At 43.2% G+C, this 24,759-nt stretch overlaps 1 protein-coding gene across 3 annotated transcripts in view; it reads right to left on the bottom strand.

Moving 5' to 3' along the window:
* Window positions 1–891: 891 nt before the first annotated feature.
* Window positions 892–24,759, bottom strand: part of Luzp1 (leucine zipper protein 1) — a 56,635-nt gene continuing 32,767 nt past the window's right edge. The window contains exons 2-5 of one of the 3 annotated variants that reach the window (XM_038334471.1): window positions 21,458–21,559; window positions 6,446–9,620; window positions 4,768–4,932; window positions 892–4,204 (exon numbers count right to left, since the gene is read on the bottom strand). In XM_038334471.1, the coding sequence (XP_038190399.1) occupies window positions 4,777–4,932; window positions 6,446–9,508 (3,219 nt within the window). In that variant the 5' untranslated portion in view covers window positions 9,509–9,620; window positions 21,458–21,559 and the 3' untranslated portion in view covers window positions 892–4,204; window positions 4,768–4,776. Of the gene's footprint in view, window positions 4,205–4,335; window positions 4,933–6,445; window positions 9,621–18,996; window positions 19,089–21,457; window positions 21,560–24,759 lie in introns of those variants that run through there. The other 2 variants (XM_038334472.1, XM_038334470.1) reach the window with 2 other exon arrangements.

Here is a 24,759-nt window from a genome sequence, read left to right on the forward strand (position 1 = left end):
AGGTGATTTACTGCTGCAGTGGGAGGTGCTGGAAATACTCCCTGAGGCGAGTTCACGAAGGGCCTGCAGTCAATGGCTGATGCTTTTAATGTTTTTTTTCCCCCCAGACATGGTTTCTCTGTGTAGCCTTGGCTGTCCTGGAACTCACTGTATAGACCAGGCTGGCCTTGACAGACCCACAGACATTCACCTTCTGCCTCCCAAGTCCTGGGGTTAAAAGCGTATGCCCGCCACCCAGCTCAGTTGTTGGGAGCCAGGTGGTGGTGATGCACACCTTTAATCCCAGGACTTGGGAGGCAGAGGCTGGAAGATTTCCTATGAGTTCCAAGACAGCCAAGGCTGGCTACAAATGGGACTTTGTTTTTTGAGACAGTTTCTATGTGCGTAGCCATGGTTGTTCTAGAACTCACTCTGTAGACCAGGTAGACCAGGCTGGCCTTGAACTGAGAGAGATCCACTTGCCTCTGTCTCCCAAGTGCTGGGACTAAAGGTGTGCAACATCACCACCTAGTGAGACAATTATCTTTGACAACAGATAAGCCTAAAAAGAAAATAGAGCAAAGAGGTAGCTGCTGGTTTGTTTGGTTGGTTTGGTTTATTTCTAGACAGGGTTTCTCTGTGTAACAGTCCTAGCTGACCTGGAACTAGCTCTTGTAGACCAGGCTGGCCTCGAACTCCCAAGTGCTGGGATTAAAGTCATATGCGCCACCACCACCTGGCTTGTAGCTGCTGGCTTTAACTCTGGTTCAGTTAGAACAGTTTTACAGCATAAATTATTAGCTAGGTATTTTACCTAAATTTGTGAAACTCCATACCAGCAGCACCAATTCAGAGATAAGAGTTCTGTTTCCAGAAATTATATTGACAAAATTGGCATCACTGACTCAAAGGAGCATATAGAAACGAGGGAGCTTTATTGGTTACAATATTGTGCTGCAGAGCCAACAGAGAGCATTACAGCCTAAGGACACATGCAGACAGGCAGCTTCAACTATACACATGCACCCAAGGAGCCCTGAGCCACTGCCCGTGGCTGTGCCCTGCTTTCCAGAGGCAGTTCCTGGCCTCTCTGGTCCCGTACTTGGAGCAGGAATGTAGAAGCTGCTGCACCTAGACTCCAAGGGGCAGAGGTGAAGCCAGAGCCACTTGCCTGGACAAGCAGGTATGGACCAACAGAGCTGAGGCCCCAGTAAAGGGCTGATCATGCGTAAGTTTATTTAAGGGCTATCTTCATAGCCCTCCCAATCTTTAAAATACAAAAAATAGACTTTATTCTCTTAAAAATACATTCCATTCAATACATGTTCTGAGCTGTGAAGCAGCAGGAAAATAGGACCTCTTTCCTATGACCTTGGTTGAGGTGTTGAGAACCCTGTTCCCCATTCAGGGTGTTCAAAAGATAATCCCTAGAAAGCAGCTCTTACAAAGCAGTCTTTGTCAGGGAAAGAACCCATGCCGACACAGGCAGCCAGGGGCCAGCCTCTGTCCCTGCTTCTTTACTGACCCACTGAATCTAACTGACACTGCCCAGGACAAGAAGTCCGTTCCTACTCTAGGCACCGGCCCCTGCTGCAGGATAGGGATGGCTGGTGTGCAAGCTTGCCTGTAGCCTTGGCCCCACACAAATCCCTTTAGCTCATACTCTGAACTGTTCCACTGCCACAGAAACAGACCTAGCATGGCTTCCTGCCTGCCGCCCTGCAGCCTTTTCTGACCGTTTCATTACCCAAGTGGCAGGGAACAGCAGCGGGTAGAGGACACCAGCCAAGCAGTTCTAGAACCAAGTTCTTCTAACTCAGAACTGTTGGATACACACCTGCTGGCTCAATTCAGCCATCTACCGAGACTACTGAAGAGAAGCACTTGTCATAAAAATGAGCCTGTTGGGGATTAAGGGAATATTTGGCTTGCTTAGACAACAGTTTGACTATGGGTCTTCCTTCTATTTGGAGGCTTCCTCTAACATCCAGCTTGGACTCAAAGGTTAAATCTTGGTGATCTTTTTTTCAGAAGTGATGTGCCTTCCACCCTTGGAATTCCACGGGAAGCACAGAGGAACCAAACCCTTCAAATTTCACTTGCTTAGTATAAACATTGTTGTCTGCAATGCTGAAGGCATTTAAAAATAAAATCTACTTTACAGCGGTTCAACAAAGTGTGCAGATTAAAGAAATAATATCCTGAAATAATTGTTACAATCAAATGCTATTGCACTCGGATTTTCAAAATGGCAGCCCACTGCTGTCCCTTTTCCACAGAACATTTCAAATAGCAGCAGATGTTGGTGCTACTAAAACGTGGAAAGATCCAGACTTTGGCACCAGGAGCTACAGCACCAGAATACAGGGCTCAACACCCAAAGACAAAAATTATTGGTGTTATCTTTTGAAGCAGGGCTTGGTGCCCTTGTTTCTATCTGCAGAGAAGATCCACAGACTTAGTTCCCTACACTCTTCAGTGGACCGCCACAGAGGTCTGCTTCCTTTGAACTCAGGGCTGCCGACTGGCACAGGAGAGTGGCAGGGGGACTGAAAGTGAGAGGTTGCAGCTTTGAGCGAAGGAGTTCTGGCCAGTGACCCAAAAGCAGCAGCAGGAACAGATCTTGAAAACACTATCCTAGTTGTACATCAAGTTGGGATATGGAGGCAAGACACATGGCAATGCCCTCAGGTTAGCAAAACTCCATTATAACAGAAGTGCTAGCAAGTTGTTCCTGTCCCTGGGGATTCAAAAAACAAAAAAGCAAACACAGTAGATCTCCCCACACCCTGGCAGGATGGCTGAGTCTGATGCAGACAAGGGCAGATGGTGCCAGTGTGTGTGCTGAGGAAGTGTGGAGGAGATTACTCAGTCCTCCTGAGGATGTCCTGAGTCTTCCCTGTAGCCAGGAAATTCACAGGAGAGGCACGGAAACAGGAATCAAACAGATCTGTGTTACAGAAAGCACCTAGCTTGAAAGCCAGGAAGCGTGGCACTGGGGGACACTGGTGCCACATAGACCTGAGACCACCCAATCTAATCCCTTCACCTCAGACTGAAGACAGGCCTTACAGAGTTCTCTGAGCTCACCCCCATGACAGAAACATGAGGAGAAAGTATAAGACCAGGAAGACAACTGAAGGCAGAAAGACATTCCCCAGCCTCCTGTGAACATCACCTTCCAAAAGCAAGAGTCAGCTCACGCAGCATGGTGAAAACAAGTTTGGAACACCAAAGTTAAGGCCTTAGAGGTCATCCGCTCCAAAGAACTCATTTGAGCTGTGAAGCAGCAGTGGCAGAACACTTGCCTAGCATGCCACGTCCTAGGTTCAATACAGCATGCACATGTGTACACACATGCGAGCAACAAATGAAAAACCAACAAAGAACTCATTTTAAAGATAGGGGAAACTGAGGCTCCAAGAAGACAATGATTTGCCAAAGGTCACAGAGCGAGGAGTGACAAGCCAGGAGAGATGGGGAAGTGGCTTCCAGACTGCTAGTGATGAGACAGTGACATCCATTTCACAAAGGCAGCCATGGAGGAGCCCTTTGAACTGAAAGAATGCTTCAAAACTCCAGCGACAAGCAAACAGTTCTTAACCTCCCCATGTAGTTGGTATAAGGAGATAAGTTTTTTTTTATTTATTTGCCTTCCTAAAAGGCTTAATGCACTTTGAACTGCATAAATCTGAGGCCCTTAACAGGCAGAGATATTGGCTTTCCTCCAATGAAATCACTGAAATAATGATTTACTCGTAGACATAAGGGCTTGCTTTTGTGGGAATGGAGCATCAGCAGTCAGCATGGTAAAGTGCGAGGCCTCTTCCATGGGGCGGAAGAGGAATGGGAGAGAGCAGTCAGTCCATGCCTTTCTTTCATGGAGCTATTGCTTGTGGAGTGACTAAAGGAATTCACTTGTTCTTGTTTGCGTTCCCACTTGCTGGGCACTTCCTAGAAGGCAGAGTATCCTGAATCAGCCAGCTCAGTCTAGGGATTTTCCCAAGATGAGAATGATGAGAAGTCAACTGAAGTTTCCAGCCCCTGGGGAGAGCCGAGGTGATGCCAGCAGCAACGTTTGTGCCCAGGAAAGGAGATGCATGAGATCTGTTTCCGATGCCTTTGGAAGGTGAGCCAAGAGCTGGAGTTGGAGGACGGTGTCATTCCATTTGGTATCATGCTCTGCCTCCCAGAAACTGGTTAGCCAAAAGCCAAGTCAGGGAAGCTTCAACATAAGGGTAATCCCATAATTACTTAGGGACAGCAGCACAAACCCTTTTTCTGTTTTCAAATTCTCAAGAACTCAGACAGGAATGTAAGCCCCCTAGATGGAATTGATGGCTGATGGTTCTTAGGGCAAACAAGGAGCCCACTGGATATGGTAAGGAGACAAATCGGCATCAACTACTCGGCGAAGGGGGCTGGGCTTTGATATACAAACAGCTCACCAAGGAGCAGAGAAGAGAGCTTTGGCTGCCTCTATATGGTGATGGGTTTCTATCACTTCCCATTTTGGGGTCTGAGAGTGGTCCATGCTACCTTGGGAATAGGGACAGGAGAGAGGACTACTCATGCATCAGGGAAGGCTGGGCCTGAGTGACTGGTTTGTAGTCTCTGATCCTATCTGGACAATTGGCAAAAATTACCTGAGCCATAGCCTGGCTCTCTACAGTCTCCCAGCCAAGGCCTTTGTGTCTAGTCTGATTAACAACTGGCCCTGGATCCTTCACAGGCCACAAAAGGGGAAGAGCTGAGAAGCAGGAGAAGGGAAGAAACAGCAGACTTCACCTAGCTGGCTCAGTCTTCCTCAGCGTGAGGCCTGGCTGGCTGTAGTCGCTCCTCAGCCCAGACTCGCTCAGGCTCTGGCAACCCCTGCTTCCCAGGCAGCTCAGAATGCTCCAAGGCGCTGTGCACTCGCCTGCTGATAACAGACGTGCTGTCCTCCCCTTCCTCCTGTGCCAATGAGTAACACAAATAGAAAGTGAGCTGCAGAGACGGTACAGGGTCTCTTCCACTCTGGTAAGCTCTCCCACCTGGAATAGACACTACATTACACAGTAACTGCAAAGACCTTTTCTTTTTTGTGGTGGTGGTAGGGCACAAGTCGGTATAAAACCCCTTGGAAATAAAGAACTGAGGATACCAAGAGGCCCTAACTGAACAGAAGCCTGTTCTAGGCTCTGGCATAGAACAGGTGTATGGGAGCAGGACCCCAGGTGGCATATGTGAGAGCCACTTTCTTGCTGCATGGCAGGAGTATGCTGAAGAGAAAGTTAGCTCTTTAGTTCCTGTGTATGATCTATGAGAAAACTACTCGCTTTCCTCTTATACTATTCTGTCCCTTGGCTTGTAGCTCCCTGAGACCTCAGCAAATCCTTAAGACTTGAGATAGGCATCTTTCTCCCCACTCTTGGAATTCTGCCTTGCCAATATTCTTTGTCAAATAGTAATGAATATGAGCAGAAAAGGTAGGCAGCCAGGGTAGAGAGGCATTCCACAGAGGAATCTTAGGTTCCAATCTGCACTCGGGTTTATTCATCTGGACAACCTTCAATAAGGCACCTTGTCTGTGACCTCATCTTTACGCTCACAGGTGGAAAGTAGAAACGGTACTGTTCACAGTGCTGTTTTAAGGGACAATGGGTGAAGCCAAATGTCAACCTAAAAGATTGACAAGCTCTTCCAGTTAACCCACAGTCGCCTTCCTTTTAAAAAAGTGCTAGTATGGGCTGGAGAGAAGTCTCGATGGTTAAGAACACTGCCTACGCTTCCAGAAGATCTAGGTTAGATTCCCATCACCCACATGGCAACTCACAACCATCATTAACTCTAGTTCCAGGGTGTCTGACCCTCTCCTAGCCTCTGCGGTACCAGGTAAAGACTTGGTACACAGACATACATGCAAACAAAATACCCATATGCACTAAAGAAACAAAACTTAATGTGAATTTTTAAAAGGTATTTGTCTAGAGGTAAGACATTTTCATGGTCATGGGGTTCAGGTCCAAGACACTCCTGGGGCCTTCTCTGTTCTGACACTCGGTTCTGGTTTCATCCGTCCTTTAACGAGCCACATGGAAGCACTCACACAGACAATACAATGGATCAGGCCCATCTGGGACAAAAGAAAGTGACACTTGGATATAAAGCTCTCACTTCCCCTGTGGCTGCCCACAGAGACCTGCTGACCAACTGGGGCAGGACAGAAAAAAACCTGTTCATTGCCATCCACAGGTACCCAGGAGGTTTCTGTTTGCTCTGGATCTACAGGAACAAACGCCACTTTGTTTGCCTCCCCTCCTCATGTGAAAGCAAAATGGAAACAAACTAGTGAGGGGTGCTGGAAGCCATGCTGCTTTCTGCCAAACCCGAGACTCGGTATTTCCCAGCATCCTGGGTTCCCTAAATCCTAGACTGAACAGATGGAGGCTGAGGGAAATAGAAGAGGAAGGAAAGTGAAGCTCACCATGCTTACTGAGTGGTTCCAGGAGGAGGCTGTGATGGCGTCTCCTATCCGATTCCTCCGGGTGAGAACTTCTGATGCGGTGAGGCTACTTTGGGTCCTTCTGGAGGAAAGTTCAGGAGCATCCCCTGCATTTCCTACCTTTCGAATGCCCTGTTCAGAAGGGAGGGACCTGGGCTGTTCAAGCTCTAAGAAGTCTGTGGAAGACCTCTGTGTGTAGGCATTGGTAGATTCCATATGCCTACCTACTCGAGTTTGAGTGTCTTCTGAACATTTCAAGTCTCGCTTACTCTTCCAGGCATTCCGCACAGTGACGTGTCTGGCGTCTGAACAGCCCACCTCTGAAGAGGCACTGTGGCTTTTCCACCTGATTGTCTCCGCTGGGGGGGCATGACTATTCCTCTCTACAGAATCGGATGGCTTAATTACAATGCTGCTCCGAGAGACCACTGTCTCTGGTCTATTCTTTGGAGAGCCATCTCCCATTCTTTCAGCTTCTGTGAGCTGCAAGGTAATGTCATGTTTATGAATAGAGAGCTCGAGGGGGGAGTTGACATGGTTGCTAGCTGCTGTAAGCTCTGGGGGCCCCACCTGGATGTTGCTGGTGGAGGTGTGCCTCTCCCTTGGGGCCTCTCCTGGGACGGCTCTAGGGCCACTGTTGTCGGTGGGGTAGATGGTGATGCTGCTTGTTACTTTGCTTGGCACCGGTTTAGAGGTGGATTTCTGCTTCTCTAGGGCAACCTCAGATCCAGATCCTCCCATGATTTTTTTCACATCCTTATCAATGATAACAGGTTTTATAATTGCTCTAGACCGCAGGGCCTCTCTAGGGCTGAAGGGCCTTTGGTTTTTTACCCCAGCACCATTGGCATCTGGCAATTCTACAGTATTGGAGGAAGCACTGGTAGATTTCACAGATTCATTTTCTATTGCAGCATTTTTATCATTTTCAAATAGGGCAGTCCTAGGTCCCCCTCGGGACTTGACCTTTTCTCTAGAGTTTGGCTGTTGTTTGGGCTCTGGCTCTGGAGTGATAGTTGTGCTCACCAACTTGGCAGTAACAAGAGAGTCTATGTCCAAGTCATCATCCGAGTCTGGCTTCTCTCTGTCACTGGATTTGATGACACGACACCTCAGGGCTTCATGCTGGCTGCTGTCTTCCATTACAACTGCTACAGACTGATCAACTCCTTCTTTATTTGGCACGGAAAAGCCCTGAAGTATATTTTCTTGGCTTCTTGAACTATAAGGATACTTTGATAAAATAGGAGCTTTAGAATTTGGAAAATTGGCATCAGCCTCCAGGCCATTAGCAGCCTTTTTGCCCTTAGAAATCCCTTCTGAGGAGGCTCTTCGGGATGAGGACAGAGCTCCGGTGGTCTTAGAACAGCCAGAATCTACAGCCTGAGTAACTTGACTTCCATTGCCAGGCACCTGTCCCCTCTTCCCACAGTATGCCTCAGAGGTCTCAGAAGTCTTATCACCTCTACCCATTGTATCATTGGGAACAGACCCATGGGTGGAGTCATTGAATGTTCGAGTTGTCTTCTCAACTTTCCCCTTAAGTCCACTCTCAGTGCCTGGCTTGGGAGTTCCCTTCCAAACTTTACTGTGCTCCTGGGCAGCAGGAGGGTAACGGCTAAGCACTGATGGCTGCTCCCTATTCTTTTTCCCTTCACTCTGAGAGGACCCAGGTAAAAATCGGTCTTCAGCTCTCTTTGTCTCTTGAGGTCCACTGTCTGTACCCACTCCCGTGTTAGAAGCTTTTGCTGCCCTTCTGTTGGTGAAAATAGGAGAAGAAGCCTGCTTGTTGCTTAGAGAATAGTTTTCATTATTGAGAGCAAACTCCCTGTTCCGGATCCTTTCCCGCTTATGTTGAGGAGACAGTTCCCGGGATGTGTGCCTGGACATGGGTGCCTCAGCCCCATGGCCTCTGAACTTAGTCCTCTCGTGCCTGCCTCTGCCCAATAAGAAAGCATCTTCCCCTTCAATGTCCCCATTTCCTAACTCTTTCTGTTTCTTGACTTGCAGCTTTATCTCCTCTAGCTGGCTAGCTAAGATTCTGTTTTTATTCAGCTCAGTTAGGTAATTATCCTGAAGGTCATTGTTTTTAGCCCTCATTTTCTTAAGCTCCTCTTCCAAAGATTCAAAGTGTTTGATTTGTGTCTTAAGTTTCTGAATCTCTTGGTTGAGGTCTTTGACTTTGTTGTCCTCCTGGTTCCGGTTCTTTTCATTTTCTGATTTGTCTCTGGTTTCATTCTCAACCTGCTTTAGGTAGTCCAGACTGCCCTTCCTTCTGGATTCTTTGGATGGCAGTGTGGAGGAGATGCCATCCTCAATACGCAGGTCACTCCTCTCCAGAAGGGTAGAAGCATTCCTTGTATGATCTCGGTTCATTTTCTTATTCTGCTCCAGTTTTTGAGTAAGCTCTCTTATTAATTTTTCATTTTCTTTCTCCTTTTCATTCAAGTATTTTCTTTCATTTACAAAGCTCAGGGTTAGTGATTTTAGCTTTTCTAATTCTGATACTAAACTTTGCTCAGTTTTATCCAAGCGGTCCTCTGAAGATTCCAGGTCTTTTACTTTGACTCTGAGCGTTTCCAACTCAGAAGAGATTTTCTTGGTCAGATTTCTCTCTTCATTCAGGCTCAAACAAAGCTGGGAACATTCGTTCTTGCTCCTGCTCAGAGCCTCCTCTAGCTTCTCTAGATCAGCCATTCGTTTCTGAAGCCACTCAATCTCAGATTTTAGCTCTCGGGTAAGGTTTTCCTCCTCTTCAAGTTTCTCCTTCATCGTATGACACAGGTCCTCTGCTCTCTTGATTTCCTCATCTTTACCTTCAATCTTCAGTACCCGCTGGCGCAGCACCTCGATCTCAGCCAGCATGCTGGAGTTGCTGCCCTCTGCCTGGATTACCTTGTCCTGGAGGTCCAGGAGCTCATCCTCAGCTTTCTGGAGGTTTTTTGTGGCTTCCTCCAACTCATCGAGGCGGCGGCTCAGGCTCTGTAATTTAAACCGCAGATGGCGACTGGAGGCAGAATCCTTGTAGCTGGCCATGTCTGCCATGTCTGCAGCCAGCCAAGGTGGACTGCTACAGGCATCCGACTGCACTGGAGAAACTGGTTACCTTTCTCTTGGCATCCACAACCTTCTTTGGCAACTGAAGACCATTATAAATCTACAGAATGGAAGCAGAAAAGCATGTCAGCAAATTTAAAAAAACATTGTTAGTTTGACAGAGAGCTAATACCTAAGCATGGCATAAGAGTTCAGGGAACCCCAATTCTCGTGGCAGAGTACAAGGTTATCCACCATATGCACAACCTCTACACTTTCTATATTCACTAAATAGAGCCTTTCTTCCTTAGCTGTGAAATGCGAACAGTCCTCTCTCCCCAGTGCCCTTGTGAGAGCATGGGGTGAGCTCTTGGTAACAATAGGAGAAGGGGAAGAGATGGAGAGGGTGCAGACCAAAAGAGGGAAGAAGTAATATTTGAAACAAGTTGGTGAAAGAACCTACATTTAAAACATACTTCCCCAAACAGAACAAAGTTAAAACAGAGCAGACACAAAGATACATAAGAAAACCACAATTCATAAAAGCCACATGTCTTAAGAAATTGTCTCAATCATTTGGCTATTCTAACACTGGATCTTTATAAACACCAGATGAGATTCTAGAAACGAAAATGCAAACTCAGGCCACCAGCAGGGTCTTATATGCTAGGAACAGACCTGGTGTCCACTCGTAGGAGAGAATTTTAAATCTCTGGATTTAAATAGTGGAAGGAAAAAAGGTTTAAAAAGGTTAAAGGCTTTGTAAGGGTGAGAGGTCCAATCACCTCTTAAAGGCCTCTCCTTTTAATTAAATCAGGGAGGGTTAAATTTGAACTTGAGTTTTGTGGGACACACAAACATTCAAATCATAGCAACAATCTTTGAAGAAACAACTGACCCTTACCTGACTGGCAAGTAGAAGACAAAAGACTTGGTGACACGTAAACTGTCAATCTAAGCTATGTACCCCCTACAACCACTAAACATGAGTTTAATTCAGTGAACTCTTGAGCACCATCAATGAACAAGAGAAGGCATGTGCGCAGCACATCTCAATGCTTCCAGATGACGCTAGTCGAGGCTCTCAACAACTGCGATGGCTGGTGTCAACTGTCAACTTGATGGACTCTAGAACCACCTGGGAGATGGGCTTCTGCACATGGGGGTGGGAAGTTGATTATATTCGTTGCTGCCCACTGTGGGTAGCCTTTCTTTGGCAAGATCCAAGACTATGTAACTGGAGAAAGGCAGCTGTGCAGCAGCAGCATGCATTGCTCTCTGTCCCTGTATGTGGATGTGCTAGGATCACTCAAGATGCCTGCCACCTTGGTGGACTGTGCCCTTGAACTGTAAGCCAGATAAACCCTTTCTCCCTTGAGCTGCTTTGATCACATCAAAAGAAAAGTCACTAAAACACTCACCTCAACAATTCTAAAAGAAATCTTAAATTAGACCACAAAGGAATAAAATAAGTACCAGAACAGCTGAAATACATTTTGAAATGAAAGAAAATACAACTTTCTCAAGTTTGGAGGATAAACTCAGAACGGCACAAAAGAGAAGGTGGTAAGATTTTTAAGAGCCAGAGGACTGTAAGTCTGCTGTGAGACAGTGTCTTCTATGTATGACAGGGAGTTGCACTCATGAAATCTTACCATGAGGTTGCCCAAACAAAACCTAAACAATGACACCACCAGATAACACCCCAACATGGCCCAACCCAGCCCCTAGATGAAGAGAAACAAACAATGGGTGCTAATTCCAAGTGGTCAACCCTAAATAAACATTTACTCGGTAGGTGTGTGTGTGTAAAACAATAATAATTAAAGACGTCATGAATTTAAATATGACCACCATATGCACATAAGTGTAGAGGATGAGAGAGTGGGTGTAAATGATGAAAATACAATATTTATGTATAAAATTCTCTAACGTAAGGGGTTGGTTATAGGATGAAAAAAAACGAAGTTGTGGGATGAAGTGAAGTGTTGCTTAGAGATCTTGATGGCACTGGGTACAGATGGTAGAGGTGAACTTGTAGCAATCAGTAACCTTGATGATTTCATCTTAAGAAACAAAAGGCTGGGCTGGAGAGATGGCTCAGAGGTTAAGAGCACTGGCTGCTCTTCCAGAGGTCCAGAGTTCAATTCCCAGCAACCACATGGTGGCTCACAACCATCTGTAATGAGATCTGGTGCCCTCTTCTGGCCTCCAAGTATACATGCAAGCAGAACATTGTATATGTAATAAATCTTTAAAAAGAAAGAAACAAAAGGCAAAGTAAACCGATGGTGGTAGTTGCAGCTGCCAGAGTAAGTACAACAAAGGTGGTCAGCACAAGACCATTCTCTATCAGCTAAGTAATTAATCTGTTAAGTCATTAAAATTAAGCAGAAGTAGTACAGAAAGATGAGTGGAAATCAAACTAAAACAAGGAAACAAATAGAGGGTGTTAAAGATAAAGCTGGCTCTGTGACCAGATGATGGGGCTGGAGAGACGGTTTAGCCACTAAGAACACTTGGTAAGTAATTGTAGAAAACCTGAGTTTTAGTTCCCATTACCCACTTCACAACTCCAGTTCCAGGGGATCCAATGCCCTCATGTGGTTTCCACAGGCACCTGGATGCATCACACACACACAAGTAATGCATCTTTTAAAGAACTTTTTTTTTAGCTGTCCCCAGGTTTGCTTAAAAAAAAATTACAGAGCAGAACAGATTTAAAAGACTCCACATGTTTTGACTCTAAATATATCCTTTTACAATTGAAAAGATAATAAAATGAGGGCTTTAGGAGGCTAAGAAATAATATAAAATTACTAGAATCAAAAATGAAAGAGAAAATACTATACATACACACATATCAGAGACATTAAAAGGATAGTAATTTATGAACAACTCTGGCTAAAATTTGGCAATTCAGATGAAATGGACTAATTACCTGAAAGTCACAATCTATAAAGAAACTGATCATCAATCTTGCAAAACAGATATAAAAGCCCAAATAACTTTACTGGTAAGAACTATAGACATTTAAAAAAGACTCCACCAGTTTTCCAGAAGACAGAGTCAGAGAAGTTCTTCCCAGTTCATTCTGTGAGCCCAGCAAAACCCTCATGAGACCAAAGACATCACGGGAAAGTAAAATCCACAGACCAATACATCATTTACACAGAGACATCGAAGATTTTCAACAAATGAAACAATGTACAGCAAGAATTATATGCTCAACTAATTGGATTTATCCAAGAAATGCAAGCTTCAGCTTTTAAAAACTGACAAAGTCATCACAAGAAAACAGACATGAAAACACATAGAGAAACTCAAGGTCTCCCTGCTAGGATGAGGGACAATGTAGGAATGTCTTCAATGTCTCTTTCAACTCTGTACCAGAAGCTTAGATAATACAATTAGGAAAGAAAATAAAAGATATGCTGATTGGAAGGAAAGAAAAACCTCTGAGGATAACATGTCTGTAGAAAATTCAGAAGAATGAGCAAAAGAAAGTCACCTTTAAAAAAAATCAGTGATTACAAGATGGTTGTGGAATATAAGAATAGACATACATATATATATATATATATATATATATATATATATATATATATATATATATATATATATACACACACACATATAAACTCAAAGTTGGGTGGTAGTGGTGCACACCTTTACTCCCAGCACTTGGGATGCAGAGATAGGTGGATCTCTGTGAGTTCAAGGCCAACGTGGTCTACAAATCATTTCCAGTACAGCAAGGGCTATGCAAAGAAACTCTATCTGCCGGGCGATGGTGGCGCACGCCTTTAATCCCAGCACTTGGGAGGCAGAGGCAGGCGGATCTCTGTGAGTTGAGACCAGCCTGATCTACAGAGCTAGTTCCAGGACAGGCTCCAAAGCCACACAGAGAAACCCTGTCTCGAAAAAAGAAAAGAAACCCTATCTCAAAAAAACCAATCAACCAACAACAAAAATTCAACCACTTCTCAATGTAACAAGTAAAATTGGAAATTAAAGAACAGTATCATTTTTATTTGTACTATAAAATGAAATATAGCTATAAGCTCCAAAAGTACATACATATTTCATATAATGTTTTGCAGGTTGTAAGACTTCTCACCTAAGTAATTGGGGAGACTGTCCAGGCTCACTGGTAGGAAGACTCAATATAGTCTGGATATCAATTTTACATGCTCAACATAACCATAATCAAAATTCCCAACAACTATTGTGTGGATACTGACCATCTGATAAAGTTTTGTTAGAGTCAAATGACCAGAAGAACTAACACAACATTAACAAAACTGAGAACCGTGATACCTAAACTAAGAAAATTATCAGTATGTATAAAAAAGAACAGAGATAAAGGAATAAAACCACCCAGATAAATGCAGTCCACTGATCTCTAAGACCAAAGGCAATAAAACAGAACAAAAATCGTCTTCTCTATATATGATGCTAAAACCAGACCCATACACACAGATTTAAGTATAAAATGTAAAACTATCAACTCCTAAAAAATTAAAAAAGAAAAACCAGATGACCTTGAGTATAGTAGTGACCTCAGGTGCTGTCCCAAAGTACAATCCATGAAAGAAAGAACTAGTAACCTAAGCTTGTTAAAGTGAAAGACATCAAGACAAACCAAAGATTAGGAGACTATATATTTGCTAATACCAGAATGGCAGTGCATACCTTTAATCCCATAATTTGGGAGACAAAGGCAGATGGATCTCTGAGGGTTCAAGGACAACCTAGTTTCAAAGTGAGTTCTAGGATAGCCAGGGCAACAAATATTATCCAAAATATGCAAATGCTTACCTCAGTAGGGAAAGCATGAGTAAAAGACCTGATTAGACACGGCAGCAAAGGACATGAACAGATTGCAAATAAGCACAGCTCACGCTGACTTAGAACTGAGAAAGAGTGTATGTGATTCAAATTCTAATTGTTCTTAAAAATAAAAACTCGTAGTCAGATTTTTGGGGATGAAAGCTGAAGGATCAGAGAAGCAGTGCAGCAGCCACTAGAGTTCTCACCTTACCAATGCTCAGACCAAAGGGCGATCCTGTCCCTGCAAATCCACTTGAATGTTATCTCTACAAAACCTCAGACTGCAGACTGCTCTTGTCTCAAAAAAAAAGGCCCAAAATAACTACATACCAAATGTCCAAATCATGGATAACATGGAGGAGAGTAACAGGAATTCTCAAGTCCATGCCAATGGTATAAGCACTTTGAAGACGGTTTCTTACCAAACTAAGCATACTCTTACTATCTGACCCAGCACACATTTTTACCTTGTTTTCATACCCAAATAACTAAAAAATTATGTTCACATAAAAACTAGCATGTATCGAGGCCAGCCTGGTCTACAAGAGCTAGTTCCAGGACAGGCTCTAAAAAAGCTGCAGAGAAACCCTGTCTCGAAAAACAAAAAAAAACAAAAACAAAAACAAAAAAAAAAAAAACTAGTCGCTGTATTTATAATTGCTTAAACTTATAAGCAAAGAGATCTCCTCCAGTGAGCACAGGGATAAATTGCTTCATCTAGATAATGGAATATTATTCAGTTCTAAAGTGAAGCAAGTTATCAAGTTTAAAAAGGTTTGCAAGGTATAACTTCTAACTAAATGGCATTTGGAGAAGGCAAAACTGTGGGAACAGGGATTTGGGGCAGTAAAACTCTATGCATAATGCAATTATGGATACATGTCATTCTACCTCTTTCTAAACCTATAAAACATACAAGATCAAGAGTGAACCCTAGACTAAACGTGGTAACACACACGTTTAATCCTAGCACTTGGGAGGCAGAGGCAGGAGCATCCTTATGAATTTTGAGGTCAGCCTGGTCTACATAGTGAGGCCAGTCAGGGATACACAGTGAGATCCTGTCTCAAAAAAAAAAAAAAAAAAAGGTGAACGTTAATATATAGATGTCCGGTGACAGCAATTATTATGACCTAAATAAAGATCAATATAAATGTCATGATTTTTAAAAAAGATCACTGAAGAAAAGAGTGGGACTAGGAAGACCAAGCAGGAAGCATTGTGGTAATCTACGCCCAGACCATTGTGGCTGATAGCAGCACTGAGAAGCGGTCAGGATTCTGGTCATGTGAACGTAGAGCCCCATGCTTTTGTTCCTGGACTGCATATGATGTAGAAGACAAGTGAAAAAAAAATCAGGGATGACTCCATGGCTGCTGGCCTGAATTTGCAGAATCATGCTGTCCTACATAAAATGCACTGAGTGCAGATGAACAGCATGAAAAGAAGATCAGTTTACATACATCTGTGAGGGACTTAGTGGCCCTCCAAAGATAACAGAGGCCACAAATACACAAGCATGGAAGTCAGGAGAGAGGTGGTCTCAATATAAATCTACAAGTCAACGAAAACAGACGGCTTATAAAAGCAATGACATCGTCAAGGAACACAGAGAAAACAAGAAATCAAAGATCTGAACCCCAATATTTTATTGGTAGAGTTGAAGAGCAAAGGGGAAAAGCACGTAGGAGACAAATGGGAATCACAAGAGTACAAGCATGTCATGTCATAGAAGCCTCTCAAAGTATAAGAAAAAAAGCAATGATCAGCTGTCAAGACTACCAAAGATGGAACTATCAAGACTACAATGTCACAAGGATCACCACTGGGGCTGAGGAGCTGGCTCAGTGATAAGCATTTTCTTCAGCCTATGAGACACCTGGGGCTCCATCTCCTGCAGCACATGGGCAGGCAGCAAGTATCCAGCACTAAGTAACAGGAATGGTGTTGGAAACAGTGACAGAATCAACAAGGATTTGAGTCATTGAGAATTTAAGGGCAGTGACATGGTGGATGACGGCAACAATGAAGATACTGGATGATGTAGTCTGGTAAAATCAGATTCAAATCTACGGGAAAGGATGGAAGAACACAATCTGGACTTAAAGCTAGGGGAAAGGATGGAACAACACAGTCTGAGCTGTAAAAGAAAATCCAGAATCAAAAGTAAAATTGTCTTTCAACAACCCCACAATAACTGCAGGTTAGGCTTGAAATACCAAATGCCTTCGGGAGACTTCAGGCCACTGTTGCAATGCATGTCCAAAGCCACCAGATGGAGCCTGTGCACAACTCTTACAAAACAACAACACTTGGGACAAATATTACCACCAAGGCTGGCTCTCTCCCTCCTATCTATCACTCTGCTTCCATCTCGATCCAGCTCTTTTCTCATCTAGGCATTAATTTTTAGACTCTCTCCCATCTTTCCATAGCCTACAGGCTTCCACAGTCTCCAAAACTGGAGAGGGAGGGGAGATTTTGGTCGTTTGTTTAGTGGCACAGCAAAAGCCTTACCTATTTATACACAAGGAGGGGGAATTAAAGTCTCAACCAATTTCCTATGTTCAGTGATACAAAGAATAAATGGTTAAAATATTTACACTAGCATGACAGTTAGTGGAAGACATGACACATGTGTCCACAAATAGCTTTAAGGGAGTGTATCATTGTAAATATGCTTATGTGATGTAAGGAGATGGCTTCATCTTATATCCCAATAATGCTTTTCTTTTTTTCTCTTTTTTGGTCTGTTTTTCAAAACAGGGTTTCTTTGTGTAGCTCTAGCTGTCCTAGCCAGTCTCACAGAGATTTGCCTGCCTCTGCCTCAAGGTGTGGTGGAATTAAAGGCATATGTCACCATGCCCAGTTCAATGTTATTTTTACAAACACACACAGTTGGGCAAGGGAGCATGGGAGTAATAGTTCCAGCTACTCAAGACTCTAAAGCAAGAGGATCCTTTAAACTAAACTCAGCTGGGCGGTGGTGGCACGTGCCTTTAATCCCAGCACTCGGGAGGCAGGCAGATCTCTGTTGAATTCGAGACCAGCCTGGTCTACAAGAGCTAGTTCCAGTACAGGCTCCAAAGCTGCAGAGAAACCCTGTCTCAAAAAAACAAAAACCAAAACAAAACAAAAATAAAACTAAGAAGCTCAAGACAAGCCTAGGAAACCCAGTAAGGAATGCACACAAAAACAAACCAAAACAACCCAGCCTATGCTCAGCTAGCACTCTCAATACACCCTTGTTTACTAGTTTATACTGACTGCACTCTTCATGAACAAATTTCTTCAAAAGGAAATTATAATAGTTAATATTGTCAACCTGATACAATTTGGAATCCAGAGATGAGCTTCCAGGCAGACCTGTGAAGGACTCAGGGTAACTGAAGGGGAGGCCCACACTAGAAGTGACTGTCACTGTTCCCTGGGGTTGGCTCTGTGGGTTCAACGAACAGCCTCCTCAGGCTCCTGCTGTGTTGACTTCCTCACCATGACGGACAGCATCTTAGTGTAAACCAGACCAATCCTTTCTCTCAACATTTTTCACCATGGTATTTTATCACGGAAACAGGAAAAGTAACCAAATTTTATCACACTGTATGAAGTTCTATTACTCAGTCTATCTCTCCCTATTGCTTTCTTATTTGTAATCTGAATTCTCAGTACCCAGCAGGGAGCCTGGCACACAATAAATGCTTTAAACTCGGCGACTATGAGTGGCTGAATGAACTTCCTAATGATTCAATGGCTGGCCAGACACTGGCCATTAACAGAAAACATTAAATAATGCCAAGGAACTGTTCATGGATTATAAAGGAGGAAATGGCTAGCAAGAGTGGATCCAGATGGAACAGAATATCAGGTCCTGGGGTAATGTTCTAAAAGATCACACCCAAGCCCTGCACCACTTGCTAAGTGTCTCAGCCACCACACTTCTCCTAGTTTACAGGTCTGTGCCTTGGAAACGGTCAAACTGCTGAAGCCATTCCTCACAGGTTGCCCAAATATCACTCCGGGGCCAGACAAGAACACAAAAATAATTCTGGATCTTCTTCCACTCCTTAGAATGGGATTTTAAAACCTCCAACACACATTTCTTTTTTTCTTTTTCTGTTTTGTTTTTTGAGACAGGCTGTCTCTAAATAGCCCTGGCTGTCCCAGAACTCAGTCTGTAGACCAGATTGGCCTTAAACTCAGAGATCTGCCTGTCTCTGCCTCCCAAGTGCTGGGATAAAAGGTGTGTGCCACCATGCAGCTAAATACACATTTCTTATCTGGAGGAGAGTCAGGGGAGTGCTATTTCCAGGGCTATCTACACAGTGAAGGGGCAGATTCTTTTCTTCCTAAAGTTTGTCTGCTCCCTGGGGAGAATTCATTATTTACTAAATATTTATGAAACATTTGATATACCCAGGCTTTTGTGAAGTGCTAGAATTAAAAAAATAAATAAGAGCTTCCCATTCTCTTTAAGGAAGCAGACTGACAGAGCCAAAAGTCAAACAATCGTTTTTAAAAATAAAGCCTTCTCTATCAGTCACAGTGGCACTCTCCTGTGATCCCAGCAGCAGGAAGATCGCAGCTCACAGTGAGCTCAGAGCGAAGCAACAGAGGAAGGAAAGGACTGGAGGGAGGAAGCAAAGCAGCCGTAGCTTTCGCCTCACCATCGCATGTGCTATCATATGTGCCGCATCCACCCACCAGCTCTCTTCTCACACTGCTTGTCTTTAGCACATCTGACCATCGTCCATACACCCTGGGAGACCAGAAGTAGCAATTATCTGTATCTGAGATGGCATCTGGGACAGAATTTGTTCGTGCTAAACCTTAGAAAATTCACAGAAAAGTAAAGGGAAGAATGAATAGTCTCACTTATTTGTATTTTGTTTCAAGTGTTAACCCTACAGCCCAAGTGGTCCTGGAACTTAGCATGGAGCCCACACTAGCCTCAATTCAGTGTTCCATGAGCTAGAGTCACTCAGGGATCTACCACCCAGTCAGTCCCATCTCTTAAAGTCAAAGTTTCCCACATCAATATCTACCTCAGTTCCAATTAATATTAGATACCAATTTTCTTTCATTTGGCAGACTTCTTAAAACGCTCCAAAACAAAACAAAACAAACAAACAAACAAATAAATAAATAAGCAAGCAAGCAAGCAAACCAACCCAGGGTCTCTTGTATCTTATGCTTGCCTTAAACTTAGTATGTAACCAAGAATGATCTAGAATTTCTTATCCCTATGCCTCTACTTCCCAAGTGCTCGGGTGGTGCTGGGGTGGCTAAACAAGCACTCTACCCACTGAGCTACATCCTCAGTCCCTACTTCTAAGTAGCCCTAGTATCTAGTATTTTAGAAACTGGCTCTTCTTCCTGTCCTGGCAGATCAGGAAGGTCTGAAATAGAACATAAATCCTGCCCTGTCCCTTCTTCCAACATAGTTGCCATGATTCATTTCCTGCTCCCAATAGTCATTTAAAGCAGTGGTCATCAAATGTCTTTGCAGTTTGATATATAACCATACAGACTTAGATTGGAAGTATTTTAGGTTTTGTGGGACTCAAAGTATCTGTCCCAACAACTCTATTTGTAATGTGAAGCAAGTCATACCAGACAAGTGAATAAACTTGGCCATGTTTCAACTAAACTTTATTTACAAAATCAGGCAAGGGATCTGCAGACCAGAGTTTGGCATCTCCTGATCTACAGGAACGTCAGAGCATTGTCTTTAAACAGTATCATCTTGACCACTTGTAGCAACTGTATATTACCACCATTTCCTGAGTGTATCTATTTCATTATTGGGATTCAGTGATTTTTACCCCATTATCATAAATTCATATACTTTAGATTCATGAACCTCTGGATTAGCACCCAGGTAGCACTTAAAAGTTCTTCAAAGTGGATATAATTTAATGCCTAAGTTGTCTAGTAAGCATCATTCAATTCCTGCCCAAGCACTTCTAATGACAAGGACATACACTTGCCCGCCAACTCACTCCATCTTTGGACAGCTCTAAGACACTACTTTTCAGGCTCGAATGTTCAAAACCACATTATATGTAAACTTAATACTGACTCTTCTACCAGCATATAAGATCTAAAAGATAAAGAACATGTCTGAATGCCATCCACTACCTCATGAAGAGTTCCTCTATGTCCTTATGATGTCTCTTCCATGACTGTGTCGACATGAGACATGTTACTGAGATTTTTCTCTGTATCCAGTCATTTCCATGACCACTGTCTACTTTCCAAACTTTTTCTCCATCCGTACCGTGCCAGCAGTGACCAAGACCACTAGGTCCCTTGGTCACTCCTGCTCATGTTCTCTCTCCTCTCACCTAACTCCCTGCTGCTCCCCATGGCCCTCATAAGTACCACCAATAAAGACTGGCTCAAAAACCCAGAAAGAGCAAAAGGATTTGGTTGTTAGTCCAAGTTTCTTTAATCTGTTTGTTGGTGTGTTTCTTTTTTCTTTTTTTTTGGTTTTTAGAGACAGGGTTTCCCTGTAGTTTCTAGAGCCTGTCCTGGAACTCACTCTTGTAGACCAGGCTGGCCTCGAACTCAGAGATCCGCCTGCCTCTGCCTCCCGAGTGTTAACAGAGTGTTAAGAAACACTCTGTTGGTGTGTTTCTTAACAGAACACCAGCCACCATCTCAATGGAGAAAGTAACTTTCTTAAAGGGGAATGTGATATGATGAAAAAGGTCTAATTTGAAAACTTAACTCTATTATTTGCTTCCTGGACTTAGAGAAGTTATTTGGCTTCTCAAAACACTTTCCTGCAGTGATAAAAGCACTAACCTCACAGTTAGAATAGGTGTTAAGGAAGAAAACGTATGACAAACAGGCCTGACACAGTAAATAATAGGTTAGACCTTAGACCTGCTCCTTAAAAGTTTTTGGCTTCAAGAGTGGATAACAACCTATCAAGCTGGTGGGCTTAATTCAAAGAGAAAACGTAAGGTGCTTAGCCTGGTTTAGTCTCATGTACAGTTCACACGAGGCATCAGCCAACATTGACTGTCCTCCCTTCCCTTGCAGGGATGGAAAACTGTAGAGGTTCAGAAACCACCCATTCTATTCTATGACGTCTGCAGACGTCATGTGTGATATACTTACCATTTAGGTAATGGGAGCTTTTTGTGGTGACTTCTCGTTGCCTTCCCACTGCCTGCTGTCTTGGAAACAATCACAATCTTTCACTGGGAGCTGCCTCTTGACCTAGACAGGAAATAAAAGAAGTAGGTAAAGCATGAGTCACACAAAGACTGAGCACAACTCAAGGCTCTTCATATATAAATATAGTCCAACATCAGAAAAGAGGCAAAGAGTGAGTTATGTCTATATCCTGGATGTGAAGGAAGCTACCTATTTCTCTGAAGGGCAACCAGGCTCCATGCCACTTCCCCTTCTATCATATTATATGATTCCCAAGCCAGACTGTCTTTACTCAAATTAATAAGGCTCCATTTCCCAATATTCTAAGTATTTATGACATCTTGCAGCTAGGAAGCACCTCAGGAATCATCTAAATCCCCATGTGAGGAAGGAAATCAGAGCCTGGAAATGGTGAGTCATACAATGATTTAGAGGTGAAGTTGGAATTAGACTAAAATAAGAGGTTTTGGAAGACAAGTAGAAAACCCACTACATCCTGGGCATTATGTTTTACATATGTGATGTCACTTATAATCTAAATCTCAAGAAGTCAAGTGACTTGTCCAAAGTCTTTTTTTTTAAATATTTATTTATTATGTATACAGTGTTCTGTCTGTATATATGCCTGCAAGCCAGAAGAGGGAGCCAGATCTCATCATAGATGGTTGTGAGCCACCATGTGGTTGCTGGGAATTGAACTCAGGACCTTTGGAAGAGTAGTCAGTGCTCTTAACCTCTGAGCCATCTCTCCAGCCCCTTGTCCAAAGTCTTATAGCTTACTCAGTAAATAAAGTTTATGGGGGGGGGGGCACATCGCAACACTCTCATTTTATTGACTGCCTTTTGACTCAGTCCTCAAAAGGGCCCTGGACCACCCAATACCAATTAGAGCTAAAAGTAGAGTTTCTACAAACCACTCTCTAGTTTTGAAGGGGATGGCTTCCTAAAAGAAAGCTGAGGAGCCAATCTATCTAAAACTTACTGCTGAGATTAGAGAAAAGTTATGGGAGGTAGAATAGAAGACTTGGGTTAAATCTTCCTGTCTATCCTGGTCATAAAGAATGAAGGTGGCTTACCATGTCAGTGCTAACCCAAGCTTTTAGACACAGTTTCACATTCAAACATCCCCTTGATTGAATCATGATTAATCCCTGTAGACCACCTCTGGCCTCCTTCTAAAACCATTGGTCCCTTTAAATTTCACATTCTAAAAATTTATGCATATCACAAAACCAACTTTCTGCCTCTATTGTTTTAGAGAGATAGCATAGAGTTAGAGAAAGAGATAATTGTTTTGTTATTTATTTGTTTGTTAATAGCCTAAAAGACCGACAGTAAAAGAAGTACCTAAAGCTACAAACCAAAAACCTGAAGAGTGGGCTAAGGGATGTAGCTCAAGGTAGAATGCTCCCTCGCATGCATGAAGCCCAGGGTTTCAAACCCCAGTATAATCAGGGCCCAAAGAGGCAAGAAGAGGGTATCAGATACCCTGCAACTGGGGTTACAGATGGTTGTTAGCCACTATGTGGGTGCTAGGAATTGCACAAAGGTCCTAAGACAGCCTTAGCTCTTCATCCCAGAGTCATCTCTCCAGCCTAAAAAGAATTTATTTTTAAAAGAATCCATAACAAAGAAGGACAGCATCCCAAGGATGGCCTGCAGATGGGGATTTCTCCTTCTACCACGTGGGTTCCTGTAGGTGGAAAAGGCTTTTCCACTTCCCAGTCACCCAGACCCGAATAAACACAGAAACTATATGAATTACAACACTGTTTGGCCTATTAGTGCAGGTTTCTTTATTAACTAACTCTTACATCTTAAATTAACCCATTTCTATCCATCTGTATATCGCCATGAGGCTGTGGCCTACCGGTAAGGTTCTGGCATGCCCTTCTTTCATCAGCTACATGGTGTCTTTCTAACTTTGCCTTCTCTCTCCTCTCTCTCCTCTCTCTCTCTCTCCCTCCCCCCATCCATCCATCCATCCATCTATCTATCTATCTATCTATCTATCTATCTATCTATCTATCTATCTATCTAATCTCTTCCAGCCTGGCTATATTCTGCCCTGCTATAGGCCAAAGCAGCTTCTTTATTAGCCAATGGTAATAAAACATATTCATCGCATACAGAGGAGAATCCCACATCAGGTTCCAGGGATTGAACTCAGGTCATCAGGCATGATAGAAAGAAAGTGTCTTTACCCACTAAGTCCTCTCACCAGCCCAAAATGACTGTAGTAAATACTATTAAACACCTTTTTGTTGTCCCTGCCAGTGATATAAATGGTAAGTTCAAGTCTGTCCATAAAGCAGAGATGAAAGAAAGAGTCCTTAAACTGCCTCTTTTCCTGAGGAGTAAGGAAGTTTCAGAGAGGAAGGACATGTCTGAAGTTACAAAGCATGTTAATATGAACATAGTTATATCTTCTTTTTGTTCCCATAATTTTTCTGTAATGAATAAAAGTACCACTAGAGAATTCTGCTTCCAGCATGACTCTTCCAAAGATTACAGCTATGAACTGGATAAAACAAAACAACCATCTGAAGTGAACAGAAACTGACAGATTTAGGAAAATTCAAAAAGGGATTGGGGTGGGTTCCAGCTGATGGTATCCAGCTGTAGTTCTAATTAAAAAGTAAATCTTAGGCCTCTGTAGGAACCAGGAAAGGATGGACCAGCCAAGGATAATGGGAAATAGAAAAAACATGAGCCAGAGAAGGAGAGACCCAGCTGAGTGTGCAAACTTGGCCTTGCACTGGCTGACATCCTGAACTATGCAATGCAAAAGGCAGAATCCAAAGACCTCGGGTTCAAGACAAAAACTACTAAAGAGGCCGGGTGGTGGTGGCGCACGCCTTTAATCCCAGCACTCGGGAGGCAGAGGCAGGCAGATCTCTGAGTTCGAGGCCAGCCTGGTCTACAAGGGCTAGTTCCAGGACAGGCTCTAGAAACTACAGGGAAACCCTGTCTCGGAAAAAAAAAAAAAAAAAAAAAAAAACTACTAAAGAACAGAACTGCACCCCTACAGGTATGACAAAGCTTGCAGCTTGATTAACTGTGTGTTGAAATAAAAACACCAAAGAAAATACACTTCCACCCAATATATAAGATATAACCTCAAATTATGTAAAGAATTGAAAAAAATGAAACCTAGTAATTAAAAGGCAATCAACAGAGTGCAACACTAAGATGGATTATGGTGAAATTACCAAAGACAGAATACAAATTTAACGAAGTAAAAAAAAATGCTCAAAACTGAA

Source organism: Arvicola amphibius, chromosome 6 (genome assembly GCF_903992535.2).
Source record: "Arvicola amphibius chromosome 6, mArvAmp1.2, whole genome shotgun sequence".
NCBI classification, from domain to species: domain Eukaryota; kingdom Metazoa; phylum Chordata; class Mammalia; order Rodentia; family Cricetidae; genus Arvicola; species Arvicola amphibius.